This window comes from Lactuca sativa, chromosome 4, assembly GCF_002870075.4.
Source record: "Lactuca sativa cultivar Salinas chromosome 4, Lsat_Salinas_v11, whole genome shotgun sequence".
Classification (NCBI taxonomy): domain Eukaryota; kingdom Viridiplantae; phylum Streptophyta; class Magnoliopsida; order Asterales; family Asteraceae; genus Lactuca; species Lactuca sativa.
Genome location: NC_056626.2, coordinates 305313243 through 305329107, shown reverse-complemented (window position 1 = coordinate 305329107; position 15865 = coordinate 305313243). Strand labels below are relative to the sequence as shown.

The window sequence follows — 15865 nt, the reverse complement described above, 5'->3', positions numbered from 1 at the left end:
CAAATTTATCTATATTTTGGTTTTGCAGTATTGAAAGAAGTATGTAGTTGAGAGAAATTTATGTTTTTTGTATTTAAAAATGATATAGATTGTATGTATTTATAGTGTAAATAATTTTTTTTTATATTAAGTGACCGTTTTAAAAAACGGTCGAAATTGTGACCGTTGAAGCAAATAACCGATGTTACCTCCCGTTTTCGTGATAACGTATCTTAACATAACACCTAATAACGGCTACCTAGGGCAATATTCCACCCATTATGGCGCCGTTATTAGGGTGCAAAATCAGATAACGCGTCTTTTGCGTTGCCCACACCCGGCTCTCTAAAAATGATTGAAATGACTAGGGTTCAAGAATACGTAAAACCAATAGTTTACTAACATTCCTGTTTTAATGAGTAACTATTATGAAATTTAATAGTCTTACAAGGAGGGCCCATTAAAAAAACTTTTCAATTCTAATCCGACAAACTAGCCGCCGCTTCCACCGCCGTGCCGCCGGTCCACCAGTAATGACAACTATACCAGACCTTCTTCTTGAAGACATTTTTGTACGCTGTGACGCTAAAACTATTGCGAACTCGAGGCTTGTATCCAAAACATGGTGTTCGATACTTACTGATAAATGCTTTATCAGCAAACACGCCAAGAACTCCTCTGCTAAACGGGTCCTGTTTTCCGATGGCGAAGATTGTACGACATACACGGTGAGCGATTCATTGAGACACCAAGAGCAAGAAATGCGTATATGGACATTTCAGTGGCCCCAATATATCGTGGGAACTTGCAATGGTCTGCTTTTAGGATTGAATGAGGATCAAAGCTGCTTCATTCTGACGAACGTTTTGACCAAAGAGTCGTGGAGGCATCCCCTTCGTCTTTTCCAAAGAATTTTTTGGCCTAAGGAGCGTTCTTGTTTCATTGGGACGTACGGTTTCGGGTGCAACCCCAGCTCCGGGGATTTTAAGGCGTTGTGTATTGGTCATCGGGGAACCAATTTCAATGATTTGGAGTCCGATTTCAGGAACGATATGATGGTCGCCATCTACAATTTAACCAAGAACACCCGACGTTTGATCCTAAAACCCTATTTGGATATGCAGATTCACCCAACCTGGATTTATTTCAAGAATTATTTCATTCAACCTTGAAGATGAAACTTTCAGTGAGATAGCTTTCCCAAAAGCATTTGAGATCACCTATGACCTGAGGTTGCTCAGGTTGGTTGCACTTGGTGACAAGCTTGGTCTCTTCTTCGTTCGTGTGCCTCTGGGAAACAATTTATGGCTTTTAGAAGACTACAATGATCCCAATTCATGGAAAAAATTTACCTTTGAGGACATAAATTTAAACGACACAGAACCAATTGAGGAAATCATCAATGGGGAGCTAATTTTTGGAAATCAGGAAATACTTAAATGTTATAACATTGAAGAAAACAGAGCAACGGCAACAGTAATTTTAGGGGAGGAGACTTTATGCTCATTACATAGTAGATATACAGATGCGTTTTGTGTTACATATTACACTTCTAAATACTCCTAGGTTTAATCCTTTCAGTTGTGGCTTTTACCTACAATAGCAATTACATTTCATTACAAACAATACAACCACTTGCAATGTGGACAAGATGAAAATAGGATGCTCTATGAATTTGAGTTGAAACATCAAATTGGTTAAAACTACATGTAAATTTTTTTCAAATAATACAATTATGACATTTACATACATCTTAAGGTTAAATGCAAGAAATAACAACATAGTAATACTAGCGAATCACCGACTCAAGTGAGAAAGTATGAAAATACCCCTGACTGACTTATTAATTATCATTCAGAGCATGTCAAAAAATTCAACGTATAATTTTGTACTTTCATATAGTTTAGGGACCATTGTTGTCGTAGTTAGATTCACTAACCATGTTTATCATCAAACGATTCATTAATTCTAACAGTGATTGATTTGATATAAACAAATTTTAACAAAGGGTAGATTTCTACTTTGGATCAAAAATGTTGTTTGGATCATAAGTTTAGGAACATCAAGGAAGCTAAAGACCAAACGATAGTTCTCACCCCTGCTGCATTCCCTTTCACATGCTATCTCTGTTTTCATGGCAACAAATTTATTAACAAAAAGCATTGTATCTGTTAAAGTTCTTTCTACATGCTTTAATGCCCAAAAACATCTTTTAGAGATGGAGACAAACGAAATAGCTTCAATGACATTTGGAAAAGGGAGGTAATGCAATAAATAATGCATCGATGGAGTTCGGAAATACCAGTGCCATGGATGCCGTAACAAACAGAATGGGGAAGATGAACAAAATGACCCGAGATTGACCCATCTGGTAACAACGCTATTGATGTTATTCCTTCCATTTTCGACTGATCGTCCTTCACTTCCTCTACCGCTACTTCTTCTTCTTCACAACCTTCTACTTTTTCTGTATGATACATCAAAACGGAGGTAAAATCATACAAAGGTTTTTTCTTTACTATCAAATTTGACCTAATCGAGCATTACCCAGAGGAAATCTGAAACTGATAATTTAACTTACCCATTTCTACAAGCTCGTTTTTTCTTCCATTAACAAATTGTTGCGCGGGGAACTTGGGATGAGGGGGTCAAATGGGTGAACCCTATGATGTGCGTTTGCAGATGAACCCAGAGCAATTGACATACTTGAAGAGGATGTTGGAATAAAGAATAAGAAGGAGGAAGCAACCCAGTTCGGCAAAGATTTTAAGTATGAAGGGAATAAACGAAATTAGAGTTCAAGGCCTTTACCTGGAACGTCTGGATCAAAGAGCAACGATTAGGGTTCTTTTACAGATTCGATATACGGTGGAGCCGAGTTGATTCAACTGAAGGCATAGACATACATTGGAGGTTTGAAAGGGATTTGGAGACAGCGAGAGCTATGAAGAAGAAAACCATAGGCGGAATTCAAATGGGAATTCAAACATTTCTTTTTCCTTGTCTTTGGGCAATAGGTAAGGATTTACACTATAGCAGGGGACATATCTCATTGGATTCTCCAATTCCAATTCAAAAGACCCACTTTCGTGTTGATATATGAACAAAACAATCAACATGACTAAAGTACCATAGTCATAGGAGTCGCTCATGTGGTCACTTACCACGTTTTGAACGTTTCGTACCCAAACGGGGTACAGAGTCGATCCCAACGCCATGCGAAACGCTCTCAGGTACGGCTCCTTGGCGATCCGAGCAATCAACTGGTACGATGACGGGGACGCGTTTCTGACGAATTGGATTGCAGCAATGCGTCGATTGGGTCGGCGATTGGATCATCGATTGGGCGGGAATTTTGACGTCGATTCCAAAAAGTACCGATTCAAGAAAAAAAACGCTTCGGCAATTGGTTTGATTCCTCGATACCAGGTATCATTTGCTTATTAAATCAGGCCTAGTCACCATAAACTTCATCTTCTTCAATTAGATGATTCTTGCATTCCACTGTAACATCAAATCAATTTCTGCTTTTCTTCTTTTCTTTTCTTCTTTTCTTCTCTTCTACAGTTCTACTGTTATTGAATAACAGTTATTCTATTAGTTATTAAATAGCCTGACAATTGGTTTGATTCATCGACTTCCATTAATACACTTGCCAATTTCTGCTTTTCTTCTCTTCTTCTCTTCTACTGTTATTCTATTAGTTATTGAGAATGGTTTTTGGCAATGGCAATGCTAGTATTCATGTATCAGATAGTGAAACAGAACCACAATAATATTTTGTTGACATTGGTGAGAACGAGGACATAACAGTAGGCGCATCAGGAAGCAAAAAAAGTGATAAAGAAGCTGGCAAACCTCTTTTAGAAGAAGTGACTATGGTTGGTTCGGGTACTAGTAAGAATGCTGGACGATCAAAGCAATGGATTTGTGACCATTGCAAAGTGAAATATACAAGTTCATACACTAGGATTCATACACATTTCTTTGGTGCTCAAGTTAGGAAGACGGCAGAAATTAGAAGATGTCCAGCTATGATTAAAGATCCGTCCAAGCTACAACGAATTTCGAACAAGGTGAAAGAAGCCGAGAGCGGAGGTGTGTCAAGAACTTTAAAAAATTCAATCCTTTCAAAAAATTCAGCATCAAAAAGACGACTTGAGGAAGCTTTTGGTGTCATGGAGTGGAATATAGTGGACATCAAAATCATGAGAGGCTTGTGTGCTAATGGTATCCCATTCAATGTCTTGCGGAATCCTCAATTCATTGAGATGATACAAGCCATCAAGAAGTCATCGGATGGATATAAACCTCCCTCTAGTGAAAAAACAAGAACCGTCTTGCTAGATGAGTGTGTGAGAGATATTGATGAAGAACTAATACTAGTGAAAGATATTTGGTACACTCAAGGTGTTTCGATTATTTCGGATGAATGGTCTAATGTCAAACACAAGCCACTTCTCAATGTTGTTGCCATCAATGCTCGTGGTGTGGTGTTTATGTATGCAGAAGATTATTCGGGAGTCGAGAAAATGGGACTTCCAAGTTTCTAAGAGGAGCAATTGAAGCCGTTGTCCAAGTAATGTCTTACAAGTGGTGACGGACAACGTGGCTAATTGCAAAGCTGCCGGACGCGAGATCGAAAAGGTATTCAAACATATCTTTTGGTCACCTTGTTGTGTTTATAGTTTAAACTTGGTTTTTAAAGATATGGCACAAGAATTTTATTGGATGAGTGATACCTATAGGATAGGAAAAGCAATTATGAAATACTTTATTAACCACACTCATGCCTTGTCGATGTTTTGTGAAAATTCAAAACTAGATTTATTAAAGGTGGCTACAACTCGGTTTGCTTCACACTATATTCTTTTAAAAAGAATTATGGAGTGTAGGGAGGCTCTTGCCACAACTATAGTCCTTAACTCTTGGAGAGATTGGGTTAAATGTGGGGATGAAAATATGAGAATTAATGGGGCAAAAGTATGCGATACAATTAAAGATGATTCGTTTTGGGATGATGTTGAAAGCGTTTTGGCTCACTAAACCCATCTTTCTTCTTATAAAGTTTTGTGATGGTGAAGGCCGTAAAATGGGTGAGATTTATGAGAGGATGGATAATATGATGGGGAAAATCAAAGACATAATGCAAGAAAGTACTTATGCAAGCTATTATGAACAAGTGGAGAAGATAATTTTAACTAGGTGGGAGAAGATGAGTATCCCACTACATTGTTTGGGGTTTGCATTAAACCCACGCTTTTATGATAGACGATATCTTCAAAAAATGGCACCCGGTGGTATGCACAAGAAACCACCAAATCTTGACAAAGAGGTTATTCAAGGTGTCATGGAATCCTTCAATAGATTTTCTGAAAATGAAGAGGAGGGACGCTTGTTACGAGAGCAATTCATAACATTTCATATGAAGAAAGGTATCTACTCTATCGCAGAAACACAAACGGATGCTTTAACAATGGATCCAATAGATTGGTGGTCAACCTATGGAGCCGAAACCCCGAATTTGGCGTTGTTAGCAAAGAAGGTACTTTCACAACCTATTAGTAGCTCATCCATGGAAAGGAATTGGAGTACATATTCTTATATTCATAATGTGAAAAGAAACCGGTTGAATGAAAAAAGAGCTGATAAATTGGTTTACATTCACTCAAACATTCGACTCCTATCTCGTTTCCACGAATCATACAAATTCGGCCCACACAAAAAGTAGGACATTAATCCCGAAAGCACTTACATTGAAGACTTGAGTTAACGATTAGATGACATGGTTTGGGAGTGCTTAGATGAAGAAGATTTGGAAAATGGACAAGGAAAAAAGCAGCGGGTTGATTGACATGTTACATTTTAGTTTTTGTTGGTTTACCCTTCCTGTTTGTGTTTTTGAGTTATTCCAAAACTGTTGTTGTTTTGAACTTTTGATTTCCAGCATGTAATCTGTTTTAATTTCCAGCATGTAATCTTTACAATATGCGTATTTTGGTATTTTGAATTATGGAATCTTGAAAAATGTTGTTGGAATAGAGTTTATAAAAATATATTGCTGGAATTCTGTTTATAAATGAAATATATTGTTGCAATTGTACTTCTAAATGAAATATGTTGCTGAAAATTATGTTTATAAGTAAATTATTGCTAAATATGTGTTCTAAAAACAGGTACATCGTATCGGGACCAATGGTACGTCGTACCGGACACGAACCGAAATGAACCTACCCCCTCGTACCCGATACGCCCAACCTCATGAATCCTGTTCCCGTTCCCTGTTCCCGTACCGAACCGTACCACGGACTATGTGGCTATGTAAAGTACCCATACACTTCTAATAGGCATCCAAGAGCCCAAAGAGATAAATGCAAATATAGAAAAGAGTGAAATTGTACTTCAAAGTATGTGTATTGAGTAGCAGGGTAGTCACAATTATACATTGTATGAATATCAGTGGGTGGAAGAAGCAGAAAGTGCTACTCTCCGGTTACAACAGAATACATATTCTCATAATGTTCTTATGAAATGAAGTTTCACAAATCATTCCCAATCCACATGGCAGCCAAATGAAGATTAAAGGAATTGGCCTTTTGAGAAAGCTGAATATCTTGAGCTAGATCCTTGTGATGCTTTTTAATAATCTCCAAGGCCTTTGTATAGCTTTACACCAAATTTACAACATAAGAAATGTAAATCATTACTAAAGATTACTGTTGGTAGTAATAATGAACAAAGAATCCAATTTAGAAACATCGACTTCAAGGAAGTACCTTGTAGCTCATTCAAAGTTGAAAAATGTTGCACATGAGTGATTACGCCTCTTTTTAGCCGATCTTTTTGGTAGACACCAAATCATTAGCCTCCTTCTGCCCAAATTAACAACCAATTTTTTGCTTAAGTTTTAATTTTCATCATCATAATTCGTAAGAAATAAAACAAAGTAATCTTTTTATAAAGATATATCATGAACATAAGAGTTATGACCATTACTAACAAATTGGAAAGCCCATTTGTATGTGTTAGAAAAACAAGACTAAAAGTGAGAGTTAACTCAGAATTGATGGGTGTTGAAGGTAAGAAAGTTGCAAATATAATACAACTCTAATTATTAAAGTCCAAAATTTCATGAAGGATTTGTGAACACAAAAAGGTAGATATAAGAAAATAATACCTAAACTTTCATGAAGGTCATTTCCATTAAGAAATTCATGTGTTTACACTTTTAATCTGTTTTTTTTTTTTTTTTTTTTTTTTTTTTCTAATTGAGTGTTTTAGTATAGGATTTTTTTGTTTTATTCAGAAAAAAGCAAAAATAGAGAAGGAATAAAGGGTTTATAAAATAGGCTGTTCTGGTTAAAAATTATGAAGCAAGGGCAATTTGGAATTTTTCTGTATCTTACTGTTTGCATTTTTGTTTTAGAGCTTCTAGAGATTTGCAATGCTAGGAATAGTAATAAGAAATATACAAATATGAATTCAATATACAAACCAATATGAATGCAAACTAATATAAATCCTCTCTAATAAATGAAGGTTTTTTTGCCACTTGTCGCACTGTCATTCAATTTGCCAAATATCATTTTGTGGTTATTTTGAATTAATATTTTTCCACATGTCATTTTATGAATTTTTCAATTTTATTAAATGGGTTATTAAGTGAAGGTTTTTTTGCCACTTGCCACTTGTCACACTGCACCTCGCACAACCACAACTCACACTTGGAGAACTTTGCGAAAAGTCTCTTCCTCCTCAAAGTATGCAACACCTCCCTCAAGTGCTCCTCGTGCTACTCTTGGGTCTTGGAATAGACCAAGATATCATCGATAAATACAATCACAACCATTCCAGCATCGGCCTGCACACGTGGTTCATGAGATCCATGAACGCGGCTAGAGCATTGGGGAGACCAAAAGGCATCACCACGAACTCGTAATGACCAAAACTAGTTTGGAAAGCAGTCTTTTGTACATCCTCGCCTCTAACCCTTATTTGGTGATAACCCAAATGAAAATCAATCTTGGATAACCAAGAGGCACCCTGAAGCTGGTAGAAAAGATCATCAATCCTCAGGAGTGGATAACAGTTTTTCACCGTTACCTTATTTAGCTCCTGGTAGTCAATGCACATACAATAAGACCCATCCTTCTTCTTCACAAACAAGATCGGTGCTCCCCATGGCGAACTGCTCAGTCAAATAAATCCCTTGTCTAATAGCTCCTGTAGTTGTGCAGACAACTCTTGCATGTCGAGAGGATCCAACCGATACAGTGCCTTGGCTATCGGAGCCGCACCTGGAACCAGATCAATCCTGAATTCAACTTGCCTCTTCGGAGGCACCCGGGCAAATCCTATGGAAACACATCTAGATAAACCTGCACAATCGGCACATTATCCACTGTGGCCTTACTCTGATCACTGGTATCCTCAACATTGGCGGCAAATCCAGAGCAACCCTGCTGAATATAGCGTCTGACCCTCGCTGCTGAACACAAGATCGGCCCGTGCTGAGCTATCTCCCCATGGAACACTAACTCTCTCCCACTCGGGGTCTGAATACGCACCAGATGATGCTAATAATTGATCACTACCCCATTGGGGATCAAACAATCTATACCCACAATAACCTTGTTCCCGCGCAATGGAATGGGAACCAAATCAATCAGATACTGCTCGTTGAACATCTGAAGAATACAGTCCCGATGAACCCTAGCTACTTGGACAGATCGATCGTCTGCAATCTTAATGTATAAAGGACAATCCAGCACCCCGGAGCTTCAACAAACCTCTTGCTAAGAAAGCAATACAAATGATCGGGTAGCCCCCGAATCGAACAATACTAAAGAAAAAATATCGTTCACGAGGAACGATCCTAACATAAAACACATAAATATAGGAAGGGATATCAACATAAACAAAGAGATAAGGAAGAGATACATACCAGTCACCATGTCAGGAAGAGATAATAATCGTGTGTTTTACATGTATTCCCCCCCCCCCCCCCCTAAAAGCATATAAAAGCATTTATAAAACATTTAAAAGTGTGGATTATAGGGGTATGAACTCACTTGAAAGATCGAAGAAAGCGAGATAAAAACCGAGCAGAACTTCGACTCGAGAAAGCAGATTTTCTCTGGATTCTCGGGAGCACAAACGACCTTCGGGACTTGAGCAACGAAACCGGGGCTTCGGGATATCACGTGCACGGAAAACGAGGCAAAAACGCAAGAGAGATGAGTGGAATTGGGCCTTTTCTTCGGAACCCTCGCATCCCTTTTATAGGGGCTGGGAACCGCCTCGGTACGCTGGGTGTACGCGGTTACGCTGGGCGTACGCGTGCGTCATGCGTGACCGCATCCTTGACCGCTTCGGAACTTCGGATGGGACGGTGCATATCCTCGCATAGGGGTCACGTGGACGATCTGAGGCCTAGTCCTCAAGTACGTTGGGTGTACGAGTGTACGCTGGGCGTAACTTGGATTGGCTTGGTGACTCATCCTTCGGATAATACTGAAATTTGATTTAAAATTTATATTTTTATTATTTAATAAACTTCAAATATTCATATCTTCTTCATACGAACTCCGTTTTCGACGTTCTTTGTATCCACGCGTAGGTGAGACTACGCTCTACGACTTTCGTTTAGACTCCATTGGCAAATTTTGAAATTATTTTTATTATTTATTTTTCAAAGGTCGCGGTAAGAAAATTTCGTTTAGAAATTCAAAACTTCATTATCCGACGTCTGTTTTTGCCAGACTTTTTACTGTTGAAAAACCATTGTCGAGACCCTCGATTCTCATTTAGGTCATTCTGGCCAAAATTCACTCGATCTCTGTTTCGAGTTTTTAGCTATCTAACGCTAGGCCGAACTTGGAAAAATCACAACTTCCTTATACGAAGTCAGATTTGGACGTTCTTTTTATGTACGATCACAGTTTAATGACATCTAACATAGTAGGTAATCAATTAGAGACTTTTGGACATTTTATTTTCGAAGTTAATTTCATTATATCAAAAGTGGCTACAATACTTGACTTTTCAGGTCGTTACATAGAGTTGAAATATCGGGTTGTCACATCTTCTTTGTCTTGGGTAAAAATCACCCAAAAGAGATTACAATCAACAATGAAGGATTAGGGTTTTTCTTGCGGGTGAAGGGAGTTGATAGAGGTTGAGGGTGTGCAAACATAGCCCTCTCTTCCCTTAAATAGGTCCAAAGCCATCCGTTATACCCACCACATACCACATATGTGGTGGGTGCCACATCATCACCACATTCCACTACCACATACATGGGGTACTTACCACTAAACACACCACTCCACCTCATTTTTTTATTTAAATTTAATTCAAAAATACATTAAAACACCACTCCACCTCATTTTTTTATTTAAATTTAATTCAAAAATACATTAAAAACATTTTTTAATACTATTTTTCCATTAAATTAAATTACCAAATTACATTAAATAAAAACTAAATTAATTGAAATTAAAAACTAAAATAAAAATAACAATCAAAATAAAAATTACATTAGTTAATTAAAAAAAAAAACCATTAAAAAACTAAAAATTCCAACCATACATAAAATAAACTACCCCCTACGCCTACGTCGGGCTCGAACCGACTCTTTCATTGCTAGAAAAAGTTCCAAGTCTTCGCCCTCAAGGTCGTCCGCTTTTATTTTCAAGATTTCCATGTCGGTTTTTGTTTGAAGTGTCTCTTGTGCCTCTTGAAATGATGTTTGTGCTTCGATCATTTTTTGTTCCATCCGAGTCATCACCTCGGCCTTTGTTTCCTGAAGCTGCACATATCGATCAAATTTATCGCCGAACATATCCATAACACTAGAATTCGAAGATGTTGACGCCGCTTTTTTTGCTTTATTTCTTCCAACGGGCCGAGGAAGAGGTTGGTCGGTTTCAAGATCTATCGGATCGTCGTTGATGTCGATGTGTGTTCGGCCGTCCGATTGTTGAGAAGCTCCATCGGGGTTTCTCGAACGCTTTGAACCGGAAGATTGAGAACTTCCTTCCGTTTGCTCTTTCCATTTTGGGGAGTCTTTCAATTTTAGCCACGGCTTCATATACGGAAAAGCTTTGCGTGTAGGCGTTGTTTTTTCATATTGGTCCATGGCCGCCTTGAAAACATCAAAATCGTTCGAGCCGCTTTTGCGTATGTTTAGGAGATTGTTGTAGATTCCTCCAAAATCGGTGCATTTTAATCGAATATCTCGCCATTTCGACGTAATTTGATCGGCATTTCGAGCTTCACTTTCCATTAACTCGTAAAAAATGGCTCGGACTTTTTCCCAAAAACTTCCGTACGTCTGGCTATCTCCTACAATTGGATCTTCGGAAGCCGCCACCCATGCCTCCGCTAACTTTTCTTCTTCTTCTTTTGTCCATGGGACCCTTTCTTGGTTGGTAGTGGGTCGGGCCGGTTTTTTTCCTTTTTTCTTTTTTGGTTGAGGTGGTGGTGAAGGTTGCGTTTCCGGAACAAAATCCAGCGAAAGTGGTGGTTGTGAGCTTGGTGGTTGTTGTTGTGACGATTGTTGTTGTAGTTGTTGTAGTTGTTGGAATTGTTGAAATTGTTGGTATTGTTGTTGCATTTGTTGTTGTTGGAAAGCCGGAAAAGATTGATATTGTTGTTGGAAAAGTGGTGTTTGTTGGATAGGGGATCCACTTTGAAGTAGATTGATAAAACCGCCTTGAGGTGACTCCATCGTCGGGAATTGTCGAGGTGTTGTGTCTAACGCAAAAGCGTTATCGGGTTTGCGATTTCGGTAGTTTGGAGGGGTATTTTGGTTGGGATCCATAATTTTTGGTTGTGAAGATGTAGTGTGTAGTTTGTGTATAGAGAAAGAAAAGAATGGTGTAAAAAATAAGGAGTTAAAATATGGTATTTATAGGTAAATAAATTATTTATTTATTTATTTATTTTTTTTTTACAATTTAGCCGTTTAACAACGGCTACTAAAACGGATACAAATCAACGGCTACAAGAAAGAAACGAATTCATTGGGCGTTTGGGTTCGTTGTCCGGGCCACGGATGGCCACGACCACGAGCCACCACGAACCACCGGGGTGGTGTGCACGGCCGTGGTTCGTGGCCAAGTAGACCACAGACCGATTCGTGCAATGTATACCGGATGCTCTAATGTCTTATATTAACGTGATTTATAATCCCCACCTCCATAAGGAAAGGGATAGGTTAGTGTTTTCATATTTTAAAACTTTCATTTTATATGTGATAACTGTGCTTATATAGTTTTCTAATATTACTGGTTTAAAAATCCTTGAGCCTATCTTGCGTGTATTATTTTTTTGGAGAATTTGGATCAGCCTTGACCTGACTTTAGTGACACCATATTTTTGGGTAATATATTAAATACTTATTATTGTATGTAATTCTCATTTTTCATTAGTTTAAATGTTAAGTCTACTTTTTATTTTTTAAAGACTAAATATAGATGGTAACTAAAAGAGAATGAAAGCATTTATGAAGGATTCAAGATTATGGTTAATGATTGGTATAGAGATAGGCCAGGGGATACCAGGAAGAAATATGCTAATATGGCACGACGAGTTTGGCAACCCATCCCTATAGGTTTTGCATCATACATTGATATTATGGATTAAGTTGATAATAAACAAAAGTACGTACATTGCTATTATAGTTTAAAAGTTATGTAATATGTTGTTGTTGTGGATTAAATTCATAATAAACAAAAGTACATTGCTATTATGGTTTAAAAGTTAAGTATATTGCTATAATTATAAACTAAAGTACATTGCTATTATGGTTTAACAATTGAATTCTCTTACCATTCTTTAAGTTATAAGGTTACGTGAGAAAGTTTCTACCATGCAACAAGTACATGCGAACTGCCAGAACAAATGATAATGTTTTTAGAACCTAGAATGTTCGTTTTTGTAATGGGGCGATTGTTATTTCTTAGTTTTCGATGTGGGACAATTATGTAAACACTTGTTAATATTTAATTAGATTTATATGAGACACTTTTGTGTATTTTGACACTTCTATTGTAATGTTTAGTTATGTTTGTGCTTGAATATGATTATTATCAACTTATGATTTATTTGACCAAAAAAAATTGTAATTTTTAATATTTTACATTTTTTAAATAATAAATTCATATGCTGACAGATTAAGGGAAATTCTATCTAGTCAAACAAAGTCAACAAAAGTCGGCCATTAATTTGTAGTTGCTCCATGGTAAAGTTTTTTGTCGATATAGTTGTATGTTGATAATCCATCAAACAAGGACAAACAAAGGTCCGTTGGTATCTCGTCAGTAAATAGAGGCATCAGTATCCCGACGGTAAATTAGCGACATATTTAGGTGTTTGTATTGCGTCATCAATCCATCTGTAAAAATTACCCACAAGTTAAAACTTGATAACCTCGACTCCATCGAAAATCTGTTGGTAATGGCCGATTACCAATGGATTATGTCGTTGGATGTGATTTTATAGTACGGATGTCAACGGAACCAAACGGGAGCGGAAATATCTGCCCTCGCCCCCGAAATCAGTTATTGCCCCTGCCCCCGAATTCCTTGTTTACATAGCCCCCGATCCCGATCCCGCCCCTGAATACCTTCGTCACCTTGATCCCGCCCCCATTCCCCCGTTTTATAGGATTCAAATTGAATTTTTTTTGCCAAAAGTTATATTTTGGGCTAAAAAACTACTTTACGTAACTTTAAAAAGCTTAATATTTAGTTTTTTAATAACTAAAAAAAGTAAAAATCTAACATTACAAAACGATGAATCCAACAAACTTACAAATATAAAACACAACAAATCCAACATTACAAAAAAAAAGTACAACATGTCAAAAAATATATGACAAAATTACTATCGTATCGTCGTATCCTATGACTTGGAAGAAAGTCACGAAACCCTAAAATCAGATAATATGTTGTTTATATATATTTTTATATTAAATATATTTTTTATATAAATATACAAACAGGGCCTCTACGGGAGTACGTGATGCAAATACCCATTCCCGCCTCGGTCCCGAAAATAAAATAGGGTTTAATCCCACTCCCGTCCCCGTCCCCGTTCTCCCGATTTTTAAAAAATTAATCCCGTACAGAATCGTGGTCTTACGGGAACAGTGTCCCATATAAAATTTTGATATCTCTATTTTTTAGCGGTGGGCCACACACCAAAGTGGCCAGATTTCCAATAACTAGCGAGGCAATTGGTTTGCTTTTAAATTGAATAGTAAAAACGGTTACTTAAAGTATATTATGGACAAAGGGCTTCTAGTGAAGCGGTATCCGGTGTTGTCCTTGTTTTTTTAAGTTGATGATTCAAGTGCTAGGTAGATTTAAGAAGTAGATTATGAGTATTATGAGTAGGTTAAATTTGCCATTTAAAAAAAAAGTTTATTATGTGTATTTACTTCACATTACAGATCGTACAACACAAGAATCAATCATATACAAATCCTCTCTTCTATGGGAGCTAATTTCGATCTGTTTCCTTACTGTCTATGTCTATTCATTTAATCTGATAATTAATGAAGATGAATTGGCTTACTCTACTGCTAATAATTTCTTAAAGTACTCAACGATGGTGTTCATATCTGGCCGATCACTCGGTTGATCCATTGTAGCCAATAACATTGTGAATGCCAGCTACACCATAAGCAGAAGAAGAAAATAAATGATTGAATCTAATATTGAGCAATGAAGAGAGAAAAACGGTTCATGTGTTGCAATGTCATTCGAAATGGAGCCACGTTCGCTTCTACAAAAGGATGTTAACGCGAAAAGCATGTTGCAAAAGAGATTCCATTTCAAAAGACAATAGCGAACACCTTAGGGAGGCTTAGCTATTCACTTTCAAAAATAGGAAAAGAAAGAACCTTTTCAGCTTCACGTGACGTAAATTCTCCATTAAGCTTTGGGTCCACTAATGATCCAACGTTGTCCATTGCTGACAAGACCTGTTTGACAGAACCCATAAGATACATATAATTAGTTTAGCACAAACGACAATAACGTCAACAAAAATAAACCAGACTCTTAATCGCTTACTGAGTTGACGATTCCTTTGGATGGCTTGTTTCCAGTAAAAAGCTCAAATAGAAGAACCCCGAAGCTATACACGTTGCCTTTCATTGTGACCTCTCTTCCATTATATCTACAACATAAGCGCACGTCATGCACCATTCAAACGCAAGTAAAACTCTAGTAACGCATAATACGTCATGGCAGCTTATTATTAATTAACAACAGATTTAGTGATGGGTTCTAGCACAGTAGCACATTACTCTGGAGCCCAATAACTTTCACTTGCTGATGATCCAGTTGAAATCTTTGCTTTGAAGTTACTGAACAAAAGCACGTTGCTGGAATCAATGTGCGCAAGTCGGTTTTGATAATGCAAATACTCTAATCCCTTTGCCACGTCATATGCAATTGTTACCCTTTGCGTCCAGCTAATCACATAACTTCCTGTACCATGCAAAATTTGGTGTAGCGTTCCCTGCGTCCAATGTTCTTCAACCAAGAAACGACGATTGTCTCTTATACAATAACCAAAAAGCTTAGCCACATTTGCATGCTTCATTCTTGAACGTACTAAGAGCTTGATAAAAGATGGAGCATATGATCATACATATATATACACAATTTAGTTAATTGCTGAAAACAAATACAGATTAGTTTTTAATTTAACTTACTTCTTCCAAAAAACTTGAATCAGATTCCCTCATGGCTGACACATTAATTTCTCTTATGGCAACAACTTCTTTATTCAAGCTTCCGATATGAACACTTTTGTATAATGGATCATAAACTTCGGTAGTTTCTTTATTAGGTTTCTTTCTATGACTAGT

The 15865-nt window shown here is 37.4% G+C and overlaps 3 protein-coding genes across 3 annotated transcripts; 1 reads left to right on the top strand and 2 right to left on the bottom strand.

The window, feature by feature from the left end:
* The first annotated feature begins 4951 nt into the window (after positions 1 to 4951).
* On the top strand, positions 4952 to 5710 carry LOC111910708 (uncharacterized). Its single transcript, XM_023906534.1, has one exon. It carries the CDS (start codon positions 4952 to 4954, stop codon positions 5708 to 5710), a length of 759 nt encoding a protein of 252 aa, XP_023762302.1.
* Positions 5711 to 10579: 4869 nt separating this feature from the next.
* On the bottom strand, positions 10580 to 11266 carry LOC128133662 (glutathione S-transferase T2-like). The gene has a single exon (XM_052771175.1). The coding sequence runs from the start codon at positions 11264 to 11266 to the stop codon at positions 10580 to 10582; it is 687 nt and encodes a 228-aa protein (XP_052627135.1).
* Positions 11267 to 13317: 2051 nt separating this feature from the next.
* Positions 13318 to 15597, bottom strand: LOC128133661 (PTI1-like tyrosine-protein kinase 3). The gene is made up of 5 exons (XM_052771174.1): positions 15299 to 15597; positions 15063 to 15168; positions 14891 to 14971; positions 14563 to 14660; positions 13318 to 13378 (listed from the first exon to the last, which is right to left on the bottom strand). The coding sequence occupies exons 1-5, from the start codon at positions 15595 to 15597 to the stop codon at positions 13318 to 13320; spliced, it is 645 nt and encodes a 214-aa protein (XP_052627134.1).
* Between the last annotated feature and the right edge of the window lie 268 nt (positions 15598 to 15865).

What these genes read in the sequence shown, in the direction of transcription:
- LOC111910708 (XM_023906534.1), top strand. Translation starts at nt 4,952, where the DNA reads ATGGGGCAAAAGTATGCGATACAATTAAAGATGATTCGTTTTGGGATG.
- LOC128133662 (XM_052771175.1), bottom strand. Translation starts at nt 11,266, where the DNA reads ATGGAAAGTGAAGCTCGAAATGCCGATCAAATTACGTCGAAATGGCGA.
- LOC128133661 (XM_052771174.1), bottom strand. Translation starts at nt 15,597, where the DNA reads ATGAAGCATGCAAATGTGGCTAAGCTTTTTGGTTATTGTATAAGAGAC. An exon ending in CGTCACGTGAAGCTGAAAAG is followed by an intron (nt 14,661 to 14,890) that starts GTTCTTTCTTTT and finishes CTTATGGTGTAG; the next exon opens with CTGGCATTCACAATGTTATT. An exon ending in AAGAAATTATTAGCAGTAGA is followed by an intron (nt 13,379 to 14,562) that starts GTAAGCCAATTC and finishes TAATTTTTACAG; the next exon opens with ATGGATTGATGACGCAATAC.